The 24,427-nt window shown below is 35.4% G+C and overlaps 3 protein-coding genes across 3 annotated transcripts in view; 1 reads left to right on the forward strand and 2 right to left on the reverse strand.

The window, feature by feature from the left end:
- LOC120629542 (unconventional myosin-XV) overlaps positions 1–24,427 on the reverse strand; it is a 144,030-nt gene that overhangs the window by 88,117 nt on the left and 31,486 nt on the right. The window contains exons 2-4 of the mRNA XM_039898500.1: positions 14,163–14,313; positions 1,612–1,862; positions 7–1,112 (exon numbers count right to left, since the gene is read on the reverse strand). Of these exons, the coding sequence (XP_039754434.1) occupies positions 7–1,112; positions 1,612–1,862; positions 14,163–14,312 (1,507 nt within the window). The 5' untranslated portion in view covers position 14,313. The remainder of the gene's footprint in view (positions 1–6; positions 1,113–1,611; positions 1,863–14,162; positions 14,314–24,427) is intronic.
- Positions 15,483–18,739, reverse strand: LOC120629544 (extensin-like). Its single transcript, XM_039898501.1, has 2 exons — positions 18,629–18,739; positions 15,483–16,401 (listed from the first exon to the last, which is right to left on the reverse strand). The coding sequence occupies exons 1-2, from the start codon at positions 18,689–18,691 to the stop codon at positions 15,550–15,552; spliced, it is 915 nt and encodes a 304-aa protein (XP_039754435.1). The 5' UTR covers positions 18,692–18,739; the 3' UTR covers positions 15,483–15,549.
- The window catches only part of LOC120629545 (protein BUD31 homolog), a 39,995-nt gene continuing 34,526 nt past the window's right edge, over positions 18,959–24,427 (forward strand). The window contains exon 1 of the mRNA XM_039898503.1: positions 18,959–19,037. The gene's annotated coding sequence lies outside the window, so the exon portion shown is untranslated. The remainder of the gene's footprint in view (positions 19,038–24,427) is intronic.

Here is a 24,427-nt window from a genome sequence, read left to right on the forward strand (position 1 = left end):
ACAAACCTGGTGAATTATCGTTCCACGTAAGGTTGGACCATTCCAACCTCTCTTTTTGGTATTCCTGCTGTTCCAATTTAAAAATATGCTTATTAAAATAATGCTGTAGGGTTTCGTTAGCGTAGTTTATACAAAGCTGCTCGAAGGAATTCTCTTCCAGGTCTTCGAAACCGAAGATATCGAGGAGAGATATTCGGTGAGCATCGTGTAATCCAGCACGATGGACTATCGAATTTATTCGAAGGACTAGCCAGCTGAATAGTGAGGAGTAAAGTGCTTTAGCGAAAGCATCTCTTGCGTCCAACGCTTGATCTATTGGTAATGGAGACCTCATGCGCTCAGCCCGCGCTGCCGTTACTCTCGTTGTAAGGGCTTTCGCTAACTCTTCTGCAGGTACTTTAAGTAAATGTGCCGCCCAGCGCACTTCCGCGCCTCCACCTAATTGAACACCTTCTTGCCCATGTCTTAATTGTCTTCTATGGAAATAAACGTTACCTAAATGTAAAACGGCTGCTAAAACTTTTATTATATCCTCGCGTTCAGCGTCTCCGATACCGAGAACTTGCATGGCTCCACATAGAGCCGACCAATCAGCGCCTGCTCCGGCGCCACCTGAATCTCCGCCTTGATTTAAATAGAAATAATGTTCGGCTGTCAATAAGCCTCTAGATTTCCTCTGCTCTTCATCTAACCCCGCTAATAGTTCATAGAAAACGTGATAATTCCTTTCACCAGGCGATTGGGTGACGATGCGAGATTTTTCTAATAAATAATGTGCGACCCTCGCACCGGCCAATGCGCCATCTTTAAAGTAAAGTTCCAGTAATTTACCGAAACGACTAGAGTTATGATTTTTTGGTGTTCTCGCGTTACCGAACGCTTCGAGTAAGGGGGCTGCTTCAAGGATCTGTTCCGAGACGGGTGCTCTGCCAGGTGGAGCGGGAGCTACTGCCGCCAGAAATTGGACTGCTAACTTTGTGGACTCTGTTTTGCCAGCTCCTGATTCACCGGAAATGAGTATGGCTTGAGGATACGGCAGTGAGCTCCGCGCAGCTGCTGCTATTGCAAACAAATGTGGAGGCAAGTCCCCTAACGCCTCGGCAGCATGATACCTAAAAAATACACAAAAAAATGTAATATAGGCGTTAGTTTGTGGAAGAGCATTTGGTCTTGCTTTTAATTTTAATCTGTTGTTAAGGTGCAATGTATATATTCTTTGCAAGCACATACAGATCTTAAACACGCCATCGATAAACGTTTCTATCAATATTCTCAGAATGTATTGACTTTAAATTCGTATAATTGCAAAACAGTGTTTTTTAAGAAGTTGGTGAAACAAAATATATTAAAAATACACTGTACAGGTACATGTGTACAGTTTTCGCAGACTATAGCAAATATGTTAAACGAATACACAAGAATCCCAAACTCGAATATGTATTTTGTAATACGCAAGTTTATTTTTTAATAATTTATAACATTTAACTAGTTTCAAGAACCGTAATCATAACTCATCATGCAGTGTTGATTGCATGACCGGTTTAACGATTATAAATACTTAAGCGTGTCTCACAATACTTTAGTCATATAGTTACACAACTACTTTCTCACCTTCTAGCTGTTTGTAAGCCGTATAACGCATCTACTGGCCTATATGGGTTAACAGCGACGAGTATGGAGCCCGCGTAAGTGTATATGAGCCCTTGTTCGTATCTTAGCTTGAGGTTCCAGAGTAGGGCGGCTTCATGCAAGTCGTGGAGGCGGGTCATGTCTTCAACGCCGGTGGGTCCGAGCTCCTCTCGCGGCCATACTGGATCCCCTTCCTCCTCTGCGTTTCCCATTTGTAAGGCGAAGGTTTGGGGCTGTGGGAGATTATAAAGAAGTTGGGGCAAATTCATGTATATATTGTATCCATTATTTTTAGCCTGAATAAATGATAATTATTATTATTAGAATACAATCTATTTATATATATGAGAGTTTTATATTAGTTCCGTTTGCCGTAGATCCATAGAGACTCTGAGACTCTGGGGCCATGGAGTAAAGAAAACTTTTGACTAAATAAATATCGAGAATGTGCTCGTTTTTTAATGTGAAATGGCAAAGTTAAATCTAACGCAAATTTGCCGTAACGCTTTCTTGGTTATTTTCTTAAATTAGGGGGAAAGATAAATAAAATATTGGTTTCGTTTGATTTTATTTAGACAGCTAAAAATAAAGAAGCGGCAATAGGTTTGTTAGGATTACGGTTTAACTTTTGGGTGACCGAGTTCGAACCCAGGCACGCACCTCTAAGTTGAGTGCGTTTTTAGTAATTAAAATTTAATACACAATGCTTTAACGGTAAAGGAAACCATCGTGAGGAAACCTGCATGCCTTAGAGTTCTCCATAATGTTATCATAGACGTGTGGAGTCCACCTATCCGCACTTAGCCAGTGTTGTGGACTTCGGCCGAGAGGTTGTCAATGATAATGATGATGATCAATTCAATATTTGCAATAAATAGTGAAAATGAGAAATTGTACGTAGAGCCATATAGAATTTTAGGTCGCGTTCTAGTTTGCAACGTAAAACCTAACGCGGTTATGTCAAGCTCTTTACTGGTAAATATTAAACAAATTAAAAAATAGCCAAGTTCGAGTCGGACTCGCTGTCATACAATATGTAAAACCGGAAAAAAACATGTCTGGGAACTCCCTTAAATAGTATTCTATTTTTATAATATTTATTTTATTCTGTTTTTTTAGTATTTGTTGTTATAGCGGTAACTGAAATTCATCTGTGAAAATTTCAACTAATCTGTCTAATTATTACGGTTCATGATGCACAGCCTGGTGATAGGCGGACAGACAGACAGACAGACGGACGTTCACTAAACCTAAGAATCGCCTAAATCGTAAGCCTAATGATTTAGGCGATTTATATAGAAAAAATAGTTTCACCAACTCTTAGGTGATAACTATTGAGGGTTGAGGTATGCCTAGGAATCTCCTTAGATTATGCTTTAACTATTTAAGCATTGCCTTGTTCGTCGTTAGTGAAAACGGGCGCAATTGATTCCTGAAACCGGTACATAATAATAAGTTATAGCAGCGTAACGTAATACCCAGTGACTTAGTTGGAGAATAACGAAACAGCACCGTCTGGCACCGAACTGCAGCCAGATGGAAAATTATTACGTCCCGGCATACTTGCGTATGACATAACATAACTACTACGCTACTGTGACTACAGGGTGAAATAGACGGCATGGTAGGTTCCTTGAAAGTTGATAACGTTTGAAATGTATTGTTTTAATTATTTCAACTTAAAAATAATGATCCCACTTGATGGTTTGAGCAGCACCCTGTTTTCTGAGTATTTTTTATTAGTTATATGATTTTTACATAAATGTAGTATTTATATATTTATTTTTACCTCTAATATATATGCCCATTTGTATTCTGTTTCTTTAAACAATATCTGTATAAATATCATGTATTACTTTATAATATCATAAGCTTTGTTTTTGCCACCCCCTCGCACTTTTATACCGCGCGTCCCAATTTTGGCTAGCTTTAGCATTAGGTCCGACTTTTGTAAACCATTTCTTTCGTGTGTAGTAAAGAGTTGAAAATAAATTGTCTTCAACTTACCAGCTTAACAGATATTTTTGATTTTTACACATAGATGTCGCTTCGCTCAACAAAACTCAGATAAACATTATCTTTAGTATTTAGTTCAATCCTTACTATTATTATAAATGCGGAAATGTGTTTGTATTGTACCAACATTTCTGTCGAAGATAACCTACACAATTCGACATTTAAAGATGGAAGCACACATATAAGCACATTTAATAGCTTACCTGATCTGTCAACAGGAAATACTTCACAAGTAATAAATCTTAAACAAGAAATTGCCGTATTATCATGTCAGTTGGAGAGTGCCCATGAAGAAGTAATAAAACTAAATCAAGAAAATACGAAACTGAAAAAGATTGCAGAGGAAAATGAAAAGCAAATAAAACTGTTAAAAAAAATATTGGATGAAGGCACCATCTGCAACATAACATCTACACCAAAGTCAAAAAGAACGTCTGTAACAAAATTTCTCAAATCACCAATTACACACTCAGAATTTAAAATAGCGAGTACTCAGCAAGAGACAGTAAATGAAAAAGACCCTATACTAAAACAAAATTCTGCTTCACTACAGGAACAAAAAAGGACAACAGTGACCAATAAATATGTTCTTAGAACCAATACATCGTCCCAAGTCAAACAAATGAGCTTTTCACAGAATAAAATTATTTTTTTGGGTGACCAACAATGTATTGGCCATGCAGCTAGATTAAAAGAGATCAGAACTATGTATAAAAATCCTAAGAACTATACCATATTTGGATTAACTTATCCGAATGCAACCTCAAGTCACATTACTTCATCTTGTACGTTAAAAAACGAAGAATTTAGCGAAAAGGACTGGCTAGTTTTAAGAATAGGAGCAAACGACACTAATCCAATAAAACTAGGAGCCGAACTCTCGGCATTTTTAAAGCGATTTAATAAGCCTAAAATAATTATCCCGAGCATATTATACAACTCCTATTTGATGTGCAAAAATTAAATAATTACATAAAAAATATACTAAGATGCTTCGAAAACTGTGAATTTTTAGACATACGTACAAATAGCACGCTTTATAATAATAATAATAAAGAATGCTGTGACATAATAAATACCTTTATCGATAACTCTGACTATGATAAATACTATATCCGTGGTAGGAAATTGAATACAAACACTAATAAAATAATAAAAAACACAAATCAACAATCGAAGCTAAAGCCAGGCACAATACCATATTATTTTAATAAAGCAAATAAAAAATCGTATAAATCGACTGAAGATAAAGTGACTTGGTCAAATAAGCCCTACACTGATCCTAACAAGATAACACATTATTTTCCGGTACTAAAAAAGGCCAGAAATCGATCTTATAATATAAACACTAACGACCAAAATAAAGAGGTATATCCCAGTACAAGTACGGTGACTAAATTAGGAAATAATCAAGACTTTTTTCGTCTATAATTATCTAAATATTTTTCATCAAAATATGAATGGACTTCTCAGTAAATCAGATCTGATAGTAACACATTTAGATGAATTTGAAAGCAACAAAGAACCGATTGATGCTTTGTGTATTACAGAGCATAACATGACTTTAGATGACTTAAAGCTATTGTATATCCCTAACTATATTCTAAGTTCACACTATTCCAGAAACAAAAGGAACGGTGGTTCGTGTATATTAGTAAAAAAATGCCATAAATTTAAATCACTAGATATTTTAAACCGTTTAAGTATTTCAAATGTAATAGAAATATCTGCTATTGAGTTAGTTGAACATAAAATAATATTAATATGCATCTATCGAGTGCCAAATAATAGGCTAAATAACTTTGACATATTTTTTGATACTCTTACTAATATTTTAGAGTCCATCCGTTTAAAAAATAAAAAAGTTGTTATATGCGGTGACTTTAATATTGATATCCTTAAACAAAATAATACGGCTGATTATTTTAAACAAATAATTACATCCTATAACTTACACTTTTCAGTAAACGAACCGACTAGAGTAAGTAGTGGAACATGTATTGATAATATTTTACATAATGTTCCAAAAGGTAAGACGAAGATTTGTGAATTGGCACTATCAGATCATTCTGCACAGATATTTAAATGTCCTGTTAAAAAAAGCTGTCTAATTCAATACTGGTTCATAGAAAAAAGAGACTACTCTAAGCAGAACATGAACAAATTTGTAAATTGCATTTCAAGTATAGCTTTTGCCGATGCAAACAAATGTAATTTAGCTAATGAAGCTTTTAATAAATTTTATGATACATTTAAGCTATTCTATGATCTTTGTTTTCCCACTGTAAGAGTTAAGATCAGTAATCATAGAAGGCCACGTTGGATATCAAAAGGTATAAAACTAGGATGTAAACGCAAAAGAAAACTCCTTTGGAATTATAGAATAAACTCAAATAATGAAAATAAATGGATCTTTAAAAACTACTCAAAACGATTAAAAAAGATCATTTGTTTAACGCAAAAATCTCAAAATAACTACTCGATAAATTGGTCTAACAATAAGTCTAAGGCAATGTGGAACATCATAAACCAACCGAAAAACAATTATCCAAGAGAATGTATAACCCAAATTAAGGACGGAGATGAGGTATTGAGAAATCCTATTGACATTGCGGAAATTTTTAATGAGATTTTTTTATCTCGTCCTAAAAATATTAATAATCAACATTGTGCCAATCGTATTTCCACTAATATTTCTCATTCACTTTTCATATTCCCAACATCTACTCAAGAAGTACATTCAGTCATAAAACAATTAAAAATGACACATAGTACTGGATATGACGATATATGTACAAAAATTATAAAACATGTTTCATGCATCATCTCACCTGTTTTATGCCACATAATCAATCTGTGTTTAGAACAAGGAATATTTCCAGATAAATTAAAAACATCTATTATAAAGCCGTTGTTTAAGAAACAAGACAGAGAAGATATCTCATGTTACCGACCAGTGGCCTTGATTCCAGTGTTCTCTAAAATCATTGAAAAAATTATATACAATAATTTTTACAATTTCTTTGAAAAATTCAATATATTCAATGCAAATCAAATGGGTTTTAGGAAATCCAAAACTATAAATACGGCTATATATAACTTTATTTTTAATGTAATGACGAATATAGATAATAAACTAATTGTATCATCATTGTTTATGGATTTAACCAAAGCGTTCGATTATGTTGACCATAACATACTATTGTCCAAATTAAATTGCTACGGAGTTAGAGGAAACGCATTGAATTTAATAAAATCGTACCTTACAGATAGATTTCAAATAACACAAATAGATAAGATTAATGAACAAACACGAATAGAAACTAAATACTTCTCTAAAACACTAAAAGTTACTTGTGGCGTGCCTCAAGGAAGTGTGCTAGGGCCGCTGCTCTTCCTCATATATATCAATGACCTGCCACAAGCGACAAAACACCCTATGGTGCTATTCGCAGATGATTGTACGGTAATTTATATTAGTAAAAATGTTAAAGAACACGAGACTGCAATAAATAACAGTTTATCGGATATAGTAAAATGGTTAGGTGATAATACTCTAAAGCTAAACTTCAACAAAACAACGGTTATGACATTTCAAAATATACGCCGTAAAACCTCATATAATTTAAAAATTAACTATTTAGGTAAAAAAATTGAAGTAACGCACTCAACTAAATTTTTAGGCTTAAAAATTGACGAAAACCTTACCTGGAAGTCACACGCTGAATATGTTTGCTCAAGACTAAATCAATTTTCCTATTCACTATACATGTTGTCCAAGAAGGTTGACCAGAAAACATTACTAGTAGCATATCATGCCCAAGTAGTTTCAATTCTTAGGTATGGCATAGTTTTTTGGGGAAACGCAACAAATATTAACAGTGTGTTTGTTGCGCAGAAAAGGTGCATAAGAGCGATATGCGGAATCAAAAAAAGAGAAAGCTGCAAGCCATTCTTCATGAAACTTAATATTCTCACTGTCCCATCCTTATACATATTTGAACTTGCTTTATTTCTAAGAAACAATGAGAATTTATTTGAGCGGCATAAACGAGAACGCTGTAGGGATAAGTTTAGGTTTCCCCCTCACAAAACCGCGTTCTTTAACAAAAGTGTCTGTGTGATGGCTATACAAATATATAATAAGTTACCAAAGATCGTAAGGGAAAATAATTTAATTAATTTTAAAAAAGAGTGTTTTAAATTTTTAGTTAACAACACATTTTATAATATTAATGAATTTTATAATTAGTTAAAATATGACATTTAATGTACTAGTTCTAAATAATTAACTTTAGTCTGTAAAATATAAAACCTACACTGTAATTGTTGCACGCCCAAAGAGGCAATATACATTGGGACTTCATACTTATAATTCTATCCAACCTGACCTGTAATATGCAATAAATGAATTTGAATTTGAATTTGAATATATATGTTGGTTTGTTTGCTTGCAATTCTTTTAGGACCCAACAAAGCAACCAATCAAATTGATTTTTATCATAGAGTTAGTTGAAAAGACGGAGAGTAGCATAATATGCTACTTTTTATACTAGGAAAACTGAAGTTTCCTATAGGATATAAAAATGAACCCGTATATTTTAAGTTACGTACAAAAGTAATGAAGCGTTAAAACTCCTCCATCTAAGATTGAGATCATATCTTCGTCTTGTTTAAATGAGAACAAAAAATGAGAATGTTCGAAATAGTCATTAAAATGTCGGTAAAAAACTGGAAAGATAACATGTTTCACACGCACCAGGCTTAACTTTATGAGAACACGCCAAATTTAAGCAATTTAAATATTTTAATGCAATAGTTAAAATATAAAAATAGCTTAATTGAATCGCATATGATAATGACATCAATGATTATGACTATATATGTAGAAAGTACTTTTTTGACACAAATACATATAAAGGCTATGAGTTACACACCCTACGAGAGTTCCGTCTATCTTTCCTGTAGTCTGAACCACACAATTGTATCAGTCCATCAAGCTCACAACAAATAGGATTTCGCTGTCGGAGTCGTTCTAATTTTGCATTTTACATTCCGATGCGCGCCGTCTTCCTCAATTACATTTATAAATTAATACATAAAAGGTAATGGATTGCACCAGTGCTTATGTTATCTTTAATGCCGATGAGGTAATAAAATCCTGCAACTTATGGTTTGTGGTCGTTTATTACGTGGTAGCGGCGCGGTCGGTCAAGTGACTAGGTAACGTTAAGCAGTTATAATTTAATCCATAGGTACTGTTATGTTACCCTCATTTATTAAAGCAGCTAGAGTATTATATTAGGCTCTATAACTATGTTTATGATGACTCAACCTTACGAGCCTCTAGAATGGCCATGGAATGTTGTGTATAATAAAACTGTTAAATACCTGTTGTAGTTTACACATCAATAATATTTTTAATACCGTGCCATTCTCTTAAATTTATATAATCGAAATAATCAATATCCAATACTAGAAGTGGGATAAACTAAATATTATATTTTGGTATAATGTAATAAAGTTAATGTAAACCTGAATTTCTCTTAAGTTAGTTAAGTTTCGACGACATCCTTGACGCTGTGGTCTTATAAGTGGAGGGGTTCGAACCCGGGTTCGATTTCCAGCGTAATGTGAGAGTTTATAATTTCAGATTTTTATATGTTCTGGTCGGCAGTAGCTAGTTACAGCCCTAATGACAAAGCTGTGCTGCCAAGTGATTTAGCGTTTCAGTACGATATTTTTTAACATAAACTTCCATACCTCTAACAGGTTAGCTCGCTACCATTTAAGACTGCATCATTATTTACCACCAGGTGACAAAGTAGTCGATGGAATATATTATGGAAGTTGATATGACTTGCTATAGTTGACGAGATGGTGGCACTGAGGCTTTGGCTAAAATGGTGTAATGCCATTCCAATTTATAATTCAAGTTGGTGAACTGTGTATATGCGGTTGATTCAACATATAAAGTCACAAGATATACAGATATCATAGATTCTAAAACAATGAGCAAGATTAGAAGTAAGATTTTGTATTACATAATTTCAACAAAGTAACTTCGGATTTTCCTATTTTCAGGCTGTCAAGTGTAACTAATTAATTATCAATCAATTAATAGCCTATAACAATCCACTACACTTATTATCAAGTTATTAAAAACAAACATGATGAAATACACATACGTGACATATCAAAACATCCAAGCACATGTCCTTCAGAAGTGGGATCAATATTTGACGACGCTTCTTCCTGCTGCCACATTTAGAGCGCGTGCTCCGCTTCAAAATAGGCGTTACCATTGTGTTTAAGTTCTTCCTTTTCTGTCTTCGAATCGCTGATCGTGTGACGTAAGAATCGTATGGTGATGATTCAGGGGAATCACGCGGTGTGGGGGCGAAACGTACACGCATCGATCTAGTAAGTCAATAGATTCGTTTCAACGCAAATATTTCAGTAACGCGAAATACAGGATCGCAAAAAGAAAATATTTCATTTTCTAATTTCCATTGTAAGACACACATTTGTTGAAGATTGTGAGAAAGTGAATGTTGTGTTCCGCACACTTAGATGCCGGAATGTAGCAGATTTTTTTGCAAACATTTTGTTGATGAAAACTATTAAACAGCACAAATATATTTACAGTTCCACAATTTTCACGAATCACTTATTTTTAATGTAGGTGCGTGTATTATTTAATGGTATTGAAACTGGATTTAACAAAGAATATTCCTCATGAAGTGACATACAAAATGTAACGGAAAATTGTCTGGTATTTGATTATACTTAAAGTTTAAGGTATGTTCAATAATATTGAATGTAACTTTTAATTTGTCTTTACTATGCTATACTATCACTTTTTCAGACATTTTAAGCACACAAACGATATTTTTATTGTCAACGATAATAGGTTTCCAATTCGTGGGTGTGAACTGAGAAAGTATTTTTCACGGCCGCTTTTGGTTTCTAGTTTTTGGGTGAGAACTTATTTTCACAGACGCTTTCTGGTGACTGAGAGTACACCTTTAGTACATTATTGATGGAATAAATTGGACTCACACAAATTCTATCACGAAATACACAAAAAAACTTATACGATTCACAGCGATGTTTTCAAAAACCACATAATTATGTAACCATCACTCCTTCTTCGTAATTACTACTGGTAATTAAATAAACGTTCTTATTTAACGTCTGATCTTAACTCGAAAATAAATTGTAATCGAGAATAGTAAAGCTCATGTTTCCGTAAAGCGACTCGCACTGCAACTAAATGTTAGCCACATACTATAACTCGTAAGAGGCTGGCCAACAACGGACATAGGTTAACGGCACCTGTCCAGCCTACCTGGACTTTCTAAGCATTATTACTAAGTAGAATTTAATGATTAGTTAGAACTTAGATGTAATTAGGTCGCTTGTGATAGCGGACCTAACAAACATAGAAGTCGATAGTGATTTTTTGTTTTACAATAATATGGAACAAAATTATATAATATTAATTTAATTACATAATTCGTTCGATAATGATATAATTCATTATATACCTAATTATCGAACGAAAAATAACAGACCAACAATTTTTTTTTTAATTTTGTGGCGGATCAGACAGTAGACTGTTTGCGTGGCGACGCGACGTTCAGTAGACATGAAACGAGAATCTATTTAAAGGCTTTTTTCTTTAAAAAACTGAACATTTTGTTTATAATTATGCCATATCATTAATCGTGGTTACTAAAGAATTGCTGAATTCTTTACGATAAAGCTGCTTGCAAGCAGGCCGCTCCGCTTTCATCTCTCAGAAATTAGGACCATTCTAAAGATTTGACAGAAATTTGTTGAGTTTCTTGCCGACTCTTCTAGGTAGAATCTGCCTTCCAAACAGGTGGTAGAGTAGACAAACAGACTGACTTGACGTTTCAAAAGTGCTTATAAACTAGGCCTACTTGGAATAAATGAATTTTAAATTTGAATTAGCGTTCCGGTACGATGTCGCGTAGAAACCGATTAGTTAACCGGTATGGGTTAAATGTAACTGTCATACTCCCGAACAGGTTAACCCGCTATTATTTCAATGGGATCTATTCCATGACGGGTGGACAGCATTAGTCGTAGTATTGTGATAATATCGAATAACCTTTAATTAAATAGCCTTACCTACTAATTAGATGTAAAAAAATTATAAAAATAACTAAATGTTTAAGAACTCTATTTGTGCGTTCCAAATTTTTTATGGACCCCTTAAGAATACGCTAACAGACAAATATGTGACCGATTACATGGATACTTTGGGATTCGGCGCCCTATAATATCTATTGCCTATCGACATTCCTGAGGTGCGACCTTGCGAAGTTGCGTTACGCAGCTTAGAAACGTGCGTTGAAGGCGCGATTACACTGGCGTTGCTAATTTTACGAAGAATTAATTGGTAGTTTTAAAGCCTATAATATACCTACTGCGCATCTTTTTATATTTATAAAAATAACTGTTGTAGCTCTTCATTATTTACTAGATAAAAATCTAGTAAAAACCGAATTAGGAATGCTCTACCCCTACTCTACTATCACTAGTAGAGTATGGGGTAGATAGAGCATTCCAAACAAACAATTTTCTTATTTTTAGGTTAATTTGTCTATATCTTTTATTAACTTACTAAGAGATAATCAAGGCATATTTATTTTATGTACGTGTATCTCGGGATTTTTTAATAATGCAACTCCCTGATAATTATATTATCAGGGAGTTGCATTATCAAAAAACGATAAAATGTTTTCATATTAGGTAAATATGAAAACATATTATATATTATGTTATATTATACAGTATGTGAAAAAATCACGATTTATTCCAGTTACGGTAACTTGACTTTTAAGATAAAATCTTTGACGACTTGACTTAAACTTACTTATCAATCGGATCATCGTCGCAATAAAGATGAATGGGTTTTACAAAATGCGGAGACAAGCGGTTACCAGGCTCGCAGAAAACGTCGGAGTCAACTCTCTATCAACATTCCTATGCTACGGTCTTGCGTTACGCGCCCGAATGCGCGTGTAAGGACGCATATACACTAAACACTAAAATATATACACTGTAGTTCATTCCAGTGTCTTTGGAAATGTATATGTAACCTTTCATTGCATCCTAATAATACGGACAGAAGGGATGATGATAATCATACACAGGTCCGACGAAGCCGTCTAACCAGAGCAACCGTGGGGCTATGATGTTAAAAGAAAGGTTTTTCTTAGCAATGTTAATGGGCTTATTACATATTTGCTATATGATAAGCGACTCTTAATGTGTATTTTGAAAAATTTGGTAAGTACAGCAACATTATTGTGGTACAATTAAATAGAACAATAAGACGATTGGACTCGCATGGGTACTTTTTCATAGGTAGTGCCATAACATTTCTTTTACTTTTAAGAACCATTATGAACTAGACTTTATGATTATAGTGGTCACTTAAGAAATGTTTGATTTACTTGCTTTCTTTATTGATTTTAAAAGTCACGTATATTCACGTAATGATGACGATTTATAATTCTATCATTTCATAACATGTGTTTATATGCGTGCATGTACCTAGACTTATGATTTGGTTATCTCTACATGATCAGATCAGAAATTAGCTGATCCGTAGAAAAGCCTATATAGCTAGAATTTTGAAACTACAATGGCCATGTCATTAGCGTATAGATTGGAGCGACGAAGAAAAAAGCTCTTGTGGACTCAAACGAGTCGATGAACTCCAGCAGTACCTACAAGATAATTAGTAAATGAGAGAATAGGTAATGCATTTGTTATAGCAAAAATTTATATACTGCCTATATAAAGACTATATACAACGTGTAAACTAATTCCGAAATACTCTTGAAGGTTGCATATGTATATTTCATAAAGAATCACCCGATCATCATCATCATATCATCCCATTACCGGCCCACTACAGGCCACGGGTCTCCCACAATGAATATTCTAAGTATTTATGTATATTATTCATAAAAATATTCATCAGTCGTCTTAGTACCCATAACACAAGCTACGCTTACTTTGGGGCTAGATGACGATGTGTGTATTGTCATAGTATATTTTTCTTTTTTTTTTTTTTAATGAGAAGGGAATCGTGTGGACCACACACCCCTTTGAGAAAATTATGGAGAACGCTTAGGTATGCAGGTTTTGTCACGATGTTTTCTTTCATCGTTGAAGTGATATTTTAATTGCTTAAACGCTAATAACTTAGAAAAGTTAGAGGTGCTTGCTGGGATTCGAACTCGATGTGGATCGATGTACCTGGCCATTAACGCAACCTAGCACATATCTGTTGGAAACGCAGGCTTGTGTGTGTGGATCGCTGATCTCTGTACCTGGTCCTTAACGTAACCTAGCAAATATCTGCTATATACGCAGGCTTGTGTGTGTGGTTCGCTATACGCTGTACCTGGCCGCTAACGCAAGTTAGCACATTTCTGCTGTAATCGCAGGCTTGTGCGTGTGGATGACTGTACCTGGCCGTTGACGACGGCGCTGACTAGCAGCACCTTGGCGGCGCGGTGCACCTCCACCAGCTCTCCGGGCAGCGGGGCGGGGGCGCCGGCGGGTTGGAACCACACCGCCGCGCCCTCCGACCACTCCGCGAGCGCCGTGCCGCCCGCCATTCTGCGGAACACAGAAATAACACATAAAACATCAGCACAGCTACTCGTAGCTTATGTAGGAGACGAAATTGTCATACCCCAACTTCATTAACTGATAGGGGCTAAAATTTACATGAATAACTTTTTTTTCAAGTGAAAAATTCCTTAGGTGAGCAAAGATCATGGAACTCGCGTCATCTATACCGATCGTTTTCCATCATCTATACCATTACTATACCTATATGAACATTGTACATTGACTTCCCCGCATATTTTATAGCTCTTGACTACGATCTGAACATTCATAGATGAAAGTGAGCTCAACTGGTTTTATTAATATCCTTAATTTTTAATGGATGCTTTTATCCTCTTCCGACAAAGCAGTCGGAGTCCAGTTTATCAATTCTTTGTCGTCTTTTTTAGATTATTTTAAAATACAATATTTTTTACGGATGATTTTTTGTGTAGGTAAATTTTATTGATTAAATTATTTAATTGATTGGTAAGTTGATTGAATTAATGTTAGATTACAAAAGTTCAAATTTGCATTAAACGATAATAGTAAGTTGTATTTTCAACTCATTACCTGTCGCTCATTATCACTAGAGAACGCTGGTCTCTTCTCAGAATGAGAATGGCCATAACATATAAGGCCATGGTCCACGACGCTAGTCATACCAAGTTCGGTATGACTAGCGTCGTGAACTATGGCTATTCATACACTTTTTAAAACATTATTGAAAACTATTAAAAGAAGCGATTCTTAATAACCAAAAACGCATATAAATCGTATAAAAAAATAAGATGTGCTTTTTATAAGCCTAACACGACATCGAGCTAAGAACAAGCACTTTTTTACACAAATATAAGTATGGCGTAAGCATTTTCCCGGCCGAGTGCTGTTACAAAAAGCTCTAGTAAAAAGTAATTTACCAATTCTAAGTTAAAATGCGAGAAAAACTTATCATGAAAATTATGATTACAATTAGAAGCACTTTTTTCTTAAAGAAGTCAGGCTCGTATGAGCAAACCGACATAAAGCTAAGAACTATAACTTTTTTTCTCTTCCTGTCTGAAATCTTATTCTCAATCTGAAAGGTTACCTACTTTTCAGTTTGAGGAATCATCAATTGTGTCCTAACTATTACTTTTAGGATCCCAGGAATTGTTGTTGATAATAAAAATACAAAATAAAAATTAACAAACACTTTATTTTTGTGTATTCAATTAAAAACTTAACACAGTAACCTCTAATGCACTATAAATAAATTGGGGCCACCAACGCCGTTGGAGGCATGCCGCATCCACATGTCGGGGCAGAAGCACAAGATGGAGAAAAGCAGATTGGCGGCGGTGGTGGTGGCTGAAGACAGAAGGGCTCTGGAGGCGGTGGCTGGATGCATAGAGGAGGTGGGGGAGGAGGTTGGACACAAATCGGAGGTAATGGCGGAGGTTGGACAGTCAAAGGTGCAGGAGGAGGTGGCTGTACATAAATAGACTCTGGGCAAGGAGGCTGGATCGTGACAGGGCAAGGAGCAGGCGGCTGGATGTACATCGGTGGTGGCTGAGGCGGTTGGATCGTCATTGGAGCTGGTGCAGGCGGCTGTACAGGTAGCGGAGGAAGCGGAGGTGGTTGAATCATCATGGGCGGTAACGGGGGAGGTTGTACCATGATAGGCGGCAGCTCAATCATTATAGGAGCTGGACATGGCAGTTCGATGAGAATCGGTGGGGGAGTCGGAGGATTTACGTACATTAGTGGAGGAGCTGGCGGGGTTATGCACATCGGGGGTAAAGGAGGTGGAGTGACGCACATCGGGGGTGAAGGTGGCGGCGTTACCGTTATCGGAGGTAAAGGCGGAGGTGTTATGCACATTGGTGGTGAAGGCGGAGGTGCAATTGTCATCGGTGGTGGTAGAGGCACCTCTATTAACAACGGTGGTAAAGGTGGTGGAGAAACGCATATCGGCTGGGGGGTGGGAAGGGATATGTATATCGGGCTCGCGGGTGCTGATAGAGCTATAGGTGGCGATACACAGCCGCACGGTTGCGAGTACGGTGAGTACGCAGACGGGTATGGCGAGGCATAATACTGGCCTTGTACCGCCGACTGAAAATAAAAAAAATAACAACATTAAATATCAAAAAACAAATTCTTATTTTTAATAATACTCAATTTTGTACAACTAGTTATTATAATATAGCGATGTTTTTTTTTTTAAATCTTTATTGCACAAGTTATGAGTGAAAAAAAGATATGATAAAAATATATATATAAGATGCGCAAAGGCGGTCCAGACAACCCTTCTTCGTTCTAAAAAATAAAGGTTTTATTGTAATAATTGGAAAAAGTTGATAGCCTTATGTTAACTGGGAAACCTTCGCCTGTAAACAGAGGCATGCATGGAGTAAGTTCTACAAAGTTCCACCCTGTGTCCATCAACCTTAGGCGTAGGTGTTGAGTGTCATGTGTCTGCAATCACCACGCCCTTTCAGACCGGAACACAGCAATGCTACTTGGCGGGAAATATAAGTATGGCGTTAGCACTTCCCCGGACGAGTGCTGTTACAAAAGCTGTGCTACTACTAAAAAGTAATTTACTAATTCTAAGTTAAAATGCGAGAAAAACTTACTATCTCTGACAGGTAAAGTAAACATTGCAGTTAATAAAGTTATTGCCGATATAATATTTATGAAGCGTGTTAAGTAATCGTAGTTTCATGTAACTTAGGTAACACAGAATTCGGCCTTGCATTTAAAAACTACGTTTCACATCACACAGGAAATAGCAGTTAAATTAGTGATTAGCCTTATTACTAGAGTTATTACAAGTATCGGAAACAGTCTAATGTTAAGGAGGTATTATTTATATTTTTGACTGACTGGCGGTTCAATTCCCTCGGTTCGGACTAATAAAAGATTTGATAATCCCTGAATTACTCACTTATGGTAGAGCGGTTTAGCGTGGAAGTTAGATTCGTGGGGGGCGAAGGGTGAACTGCCACAACCCTTCCAGTTCAGTCTGCTCTCATTTTAGACCTCTGAAGTATACTTATCATGAATCATATTCATTCAAACTTTGGCTCAATCATAGGCTTTTTAGCAATAATTGTATAAAATATATGTTGAGAGCAAGAGAGTCTGTGATACGCCTTTTTTCAATACAGAAGATAAGATTTGATTCGTTTCGAATATCAACCCGTGTTAACTATAATTCGCTGTGATGTAATATAACGTACATCTAACGTAAAATAACGTATTTTTAATATCCGATTAGCAAATTAGTTTATGTATATATTTTATGACCCACTGACCGTCTGTTTGACGCCAACTTTATAAGATAATATTTTAATCCACTGTGTATACACACTAATTTTTTAAATCCGTCTCGTAGTTTATGAGGTTAGTGCTTTCAAACTCACTATTTACATATACTACAAAATCACCGATTCTAACATTACAAAATACAATAAAAATACAAAAAGATTAAACAAAAGTAATATTACAATAATAAAACATAAAACATAACAAAAGAAAACTAAAAAATTATAAGCCAAAAGTGCAGTCCGGATTGCTTGACAAAGAAGAAATAATAGCACTTTTAAAATCATTCGGCCTTTGACAAAATAGATCAATGTTGTTATTTGTGCGAGCAAGATCATTATAGACACGAGTTAGGCGTAGAGAGTACATTGTCGAAGATCTGTTTGGTGTGTCACTTTTGCAACGTGAAGTCTGTCTGTTTATAGTAAATTTACCACTGGTTCGGCAGGCAGATTCCACCTTCTCGGTGGAAAAGCCAGCAAGAAACTCAGAAATGAAAAGCAAAACGTTTGAATTTGCCCAGGTCAACAAAAGCCTATAACAGTCCACTGCTGGGCCATAGGCCTTTCCCGGGGGCAAGCCCTCCCGGGATTTGCCCATATTCACCACGCTGGGTTGTTAAACGCAGAAGATGATAGTAGTAGCAGAGGACGCTGATGCCCGTTCCCCGCTATATTCCCTTAGTCGTCTCGTACGACACCCTCGGAAAGAGAAGGGGCGGGGAAAACTATATTATGATCTGACGTCACCACACGGCACAGTTACAGATAAAAGTCTAGTGAGTTTGTTCAGTTAATAGTGTATGTATCTTTTTTTTCTTTCAAAGGTTACTTAGCAGAGATCGCTATTAATCGATAAGGCCGCATTTTGTATTTTACTTCTTTATTTATGTTTCTGTTTTTATTATATTCTGTATATGTTAATGTTGTGGTATACAAATAAAGAGTTTAATAATAATAATAGAGTAATTTAATTAACGTATCTGAAAAGTAATATAAGTATGTATACTCACACAAAGTAAACCCGTCAAAAACACCAACTGGGTTGACACCGCCATGTGTGACCGATATGTCATGCCCCTCGTACCTCCACAGCCTGGTTATATACCGACACATTGCCCCATTGGTGCGACTTCGTACGAAACAAAACAATGATTTACAAACATAACAGGAATGCGATATCGATGGTTTGATATTGCATTTATCGAAAGTGCAACTAAGCAAACGTTAAAGATAAACCACGTATGCGATAAAGAACAACACAAGTATAGCTGTTATTTCTATATCAAATAACTACTGCGTTAGTTGCATATAAATCGATTCACGCCGATTGCTGGATATAGGTGTGGTTTTCTAAACGGTCCAATAGCTTTTCATTTAGTTTGGCTACCCAATGGGGTCTAACCAACGCTGCGTTTATCGGTAAGTGCGAAGTTGACATTCTAGAATATCAAACATCCATTTATTTTTTGAGCTATGTGCCTCGTCGATGGCCACAAAGCTACACATTAGCTATGTTTGTGCCGCATAGTTCTCTACACTGCCTATTGAGTAGCTCTTTTGTAAACTGCAATACATTTTTGAAGGCCATAAGTTATAAAGAAAGTTTTGGCTAAAAACTTTATTACATGAGGTAGACTTACGCTTGACGACTATCAGGTGTGATGGTAATCAATAATGAAAAATGATTTAGACTCTTTTGCCTAGAAAATACTCTTTTACTCTTGTCTAAAAAGTATACATATTCCAGAAGAACGTTACACGCCTGCATCTATGTATCAGCCCCGATTTAGAGATAGCAAAGTGGGCTAAACCGGAAAGCAATTGAATTTCAACAATATATGTTTTAAACTAAAGCTCCTTTAATCCAGGATTCCAGGATTCTAGGATGTGTCGTACGATCTCGACGGTTTATTTGATTTTTAAACCTATTCTTACTTTAGAAACCGAGCGAATGTCTGTTATGAATTTGTCAGGGAATCCTTTCTCGTCGAGAAATATCTTCCTTTTCTTTACTATTAAGGATTTTTCTACAAGAGCATAGCATGTCATAGTATTTGTATTCTCATTGTTAAATGCCATAAACGTATTATTTAGTACAATGTACATATTTTCAAAACATAGTAGCTGTTTCCACATCAACAATAATGTGATAAGACTAGCAGGTATAAAGAAATAGTTTTTCAAAACAGCTACAAGTAAATTATATAACTAATCATAACTTTATGTTTGTTACAGTAATTATATAACCACTGTTTACTTAATGTCATGCGATGACTAGGTACTTATTTTTAGATCACAGTTTTTCACGATTTCCTGTTAACGTGTTTTTATTTTTTTACTGGGTAAAGTTTATATATCTTTGCAGTTTATTTTTTCTATATTAATTCCGCTTTTTGAAGATAGGTATAATGTTGACAACTAGCATTTTACCATTTACATCCGCTTCTCCACTTGCGGGGCTTCTGAATGCCCAAATAACCGACAGGCAAGGTTCCAGAGTGAGAAACCTCCTCACAATACGCGCCGTTTCAAGAACTACCGCCTGTATCCTTCCCGATTCAACAACGGTTGTCGAAAAATATGTTTCCTTTTTTCACATCGAGCCATTTGCAGAAAGAAAACAATTTTGCGACCGACTGGCGCAGTGGGCAGGGGCGCTGCCCACTGCGCCAGTCGGTGATGAACATTTTTTTCAGTGACTGGGTGTTTATCCGTATATTATAAGTATTTACGTATATTATTCATAAGAATATTCATCATTCATCTTCGTACCTATAACAGAAGCTACGCTTACTTTGGGGCTAGATGGCGATGTGTCTATTGTCATATATATAATAATTTTAGAATACGAACCACCACGTATACACGTGCTGTTTTTAAACTAAGCAAACTATGCAGTTTAAATTTTTTTGTCAATTTCGGTCAGCTCTATATTTAAATATTGAGTTTATTTAGTTTTAGGTATGAGTAAGAGTAATACTTAAAATATTCTTAATAGTTTAAAATCGCAAAGCATTCAAGGCAGGGCTCATTTGAATTTTAACGATTTTTTCCCATAGCCCTAGCCATAAACAGCGATAAAAGTCAGCGAATTTCTAAACATACACCCATTTAATATTTCCGAGGCTTATTGACCTTAACATCATTAATATTTAAAAGTAAAATGAGTTCTCTCAACTCGTAAGGCGACCCAAAAAAAGTTCATTGAATCCGGTAAACAATCGGACAAGAAGCTTCCGTCCGGCAAAAGGGAACTGTGGGCGCACATTTAATGAATACCAATAGACGATAGTGGCAAATAGGATAGTAACAATGTAGCTCAAGGTTTGGTAGAGTTTATTGTCTTTTCGTTGGGACGGGTTATAATTGCATTTGTATGCGCCGTACGTGTTCCGTAAGGCTTTCTAAACGCATGCGGCATTCAGAATACATTACCTACGCGTTCTTGTGGCTTGGCTAAGGACCTCACTAAAGACTTGTATAAATAAAATAAATAAATATACTATGACAATACACATATCGCTTCTAGCCTTAAAGTAAGCGTTGCTTATATTTTGGGTACTAAGGTGAATATTTTTATGGATACATAAATACTTATAATATACACCTACATTACTTATGACATAACCTTGCAACTAGCAAATAGCAAAACCCGTGCGACTTCATGCTATATTAATTTGAAAGATTCTAAATGTCTCAAAAGTACCCCAATTTAAATACCATAACACTTCTAAAACAAAGCTCTCGAATAGACAGTGTTAAAGTATTGTTTTGGTTATTTCGAACTTTCGTTGCCTTCAGATGTATTTACATAGGACCTACCTTGAACATCCCTAGTAATATTATAAATGTGAATGTAAGTTTGTTTGTTACGCTTTTACACGAAAACTACTGAACCGATCTTCATGAAACTTTGTATACATATTCTTGAAGGTATTAGAAATAATATAGTATACTTTTATTGATAAAAAAATTACGTAATAAAAAAAAAGTTTGTGAAAAAATATCAATATGACTATAGGTGTCGCCTCTCAAAATTACGCGGGCATTTAATAACATAGCGGTAGTATGTAGTGGTATATGTTCTTAATATACTCATTGCTATAGACTATAAGTGAACGATTCCTTTATGCGTTTATTCGCATAAAGATAACTTTTTAGACACATTAAGATTCGCGTGAAGCTGAATATCGATATGCTAACGCCGATACGTCATTGTTTACTTAGAATCTAATCAGGGGGCGCTGGATTCTGAACTCCTGCTGAGTTTGTTGACATTGATTTCATTCATTTGATTCCACGGACGAGTGCGTTCCAAAACCATAATTGTTAATTCTTGCACAAAAACAATGTTATCAAACTACTTTTGATGTATTTTTCCCGTTATTGATGTTTCTAATGGCCATTGCAAGAAATAATGCGGAAGCGAAAGAAACCGATATGACCGAATATAGATTATATTTTTATCTGAAAATAGGTAATTTAAATTTTATGTGATGACAGTAAATACTTCTTTTTAACATACACCCGGGAGAGTTTAATTCAAATTGGCGTACCAAAGGTTTTGGACCTTTGAAGAAGACTTATACTTTTTTATTATTAGACTGCCTTAAACATAACATAAAATCCCTAAAAATAATAGGTTAAGGTATTAGCTTATAGATTGCATACCGAATTGGTAATTTTTAGTGTTTATTGTTGTAATACTTACAGAGTTTCAGAATGGCCAACTAACTACTTTAATTTTTGTGATAGAACGCATCTTAAAAATACTAACATATTTCATGCCATGAGTTGTAAGCGAATGCCACACGCCAAGGTAAAAAAACATACTCCTTAAATTTATTTCAATATTCAGTTTTGAGTCAACATTCTAAGCCAGATGATAAATTCCAAAGTTCTGTACTGTAACTCGTTCCGCCGTTACATACGAGCGGGCAAGCAAGTGATTTCGTTTGACTACGGAACACCATCAAAACTACTGCGTAATTTTAAGGAAAAATCAACGAAAACGCAAAATCACAAAAAACTGTCGCTGAACTGGTTAAAAGTTAAACAGACTGCAATTCTTTTCCTTTAAAAAGCGACGTTCTATGACATCGCATGAAACTTTTCTAATTATTTACTCGCTGAACCCCGTTGATTTAACTGTGGTTAGGGTAATGTTATACCTTTTGCGTATTCACTCAATAAACGGCTGTCTAAATAGAAAAAGATTTGGCTAGAAGCAGGCGTTACTTTGCGGAAATCCAGCATATATTATGAAAATTAAGTTTAATACTATGCTAAATAATTGTTAACTCCAAAAAACTATTAAGTATTCATTGTAAAGTCAAAATCTCCTGAGGTTTCTGGGCGAAACGTGCGTAGAGGGTACATTGCCGAAGATCTGTTTGGTGCGGAGTATAAGGATTAAAGAAATTATAAATAACACCGTACAGATTCCCCTGCTTTTCGCGGACTGGAACGTCAAGTCTATCTGTTTGTATTGACTCGACTGACCGAAACTCAGCATTTGCTTCTTTCCAAAATCTGCAATTAATGTTTAAACAAAAGTGTTTTAATCTTGTGAGAGATGAAAACGGAGCCAGGTGCTTTCAAATAACCTTGTCGCTAATAATAAGTAAATATAATGAAGCAGTATATTTCAGCAATCGACGTATCGTACCTAAATACATTCGGGGCTTCAATTATTTAATTTATTTAATCTGAGTTACCAATAATTCATTAATATTCATGTATAGTGCCAATGTGTAAGTTGGGTTTTGAATTGAAATTTCTTTAGAATCAGCTATCACTTAAAACATGATGAAACGAAAATTCATCACGATAAGAACTAAATGTCATAAATCATTAAGATAATTTTAAGCTAGGTAGAAAAAACCTTTACATTTATCCTAACACTCCTGATAATCCATCTCAATCTCTAGAAGACCACTTTACAAAAGTTTCGCTTCTGTCGTGAGTGCAAAATTGCACAGGATTTGTTTTGAATAACTACTACATCATCAGCATTTGTTTGGATTTGCTGGTCACATTCGCTCGGAGGACATTAGTTTGTTTCGCCTTTGAACGACAAGTCTAGGAGGCTCATATAAATAAAGGTAAATAAGATGGAATTATTTATTATGATTACATACATGCAATGTGTATATCGAAATAACTTCGTATTTCCTCCAATTAGTGGATTATTTTGCAATAAATTCTCGCACAAAAACCGTACGTGTGAACCAAGTAATAAATATAAGACATTGAATATGACTAGACCAGCCTTGCGAATTGTGATGTATAGGCCACAGAAATTAGAACATACAGAAACCGTGTACACGACTAATATTGAAGCATAAAAACACTCCAATTTAGTAGTGATTCTCGCACAGGCGGTTAGTCATTTCATTCCATTTAGCAGTTGACCGTTATTATTTGACCTCTAATGTTCGAAAAGTTTACCATAAAACGGGAAAAGTGGGAAAAGTTTGTGAGCTAACAACATTACGCGGGTGTGAAGTGAGACCCAATGCACTGCATTTAATATTGGCTGAATGAGGATTCTGTACGCTCTTGATTCTGTGGTATAAGCATACACACGAGAAGTTATTAAGCAACGATTACAACCATGTAATAACCATAAAATTTACCTAAACCGTTTAGCGAAGTTATTGTTGGAAAAAAAATCGAAAGTGAAAATAGCTGTTAATTAATGTTGAGTTAGATTTTACTAAATGATTCAACATTTTAATCGACTCTTATAATTTTAATGCGTGTTGCCAGTGCGTGTTGCCAGTGACGTGGTCGCTAACTATGGACCT

This window comes from Pararge aegeria, chromosome 14, assembly GCF_905163445.1.
Source record: "Pararge aegeria chromosome 14, ilParAegt1.1, whole genome shotgun sequence".
Lineage (NCBI taxonomy): Eukaryota > Metazoa > Arthropoda > Insecta > Lepidoptera > Nymphalidae > Pararge > Pararge aegeria.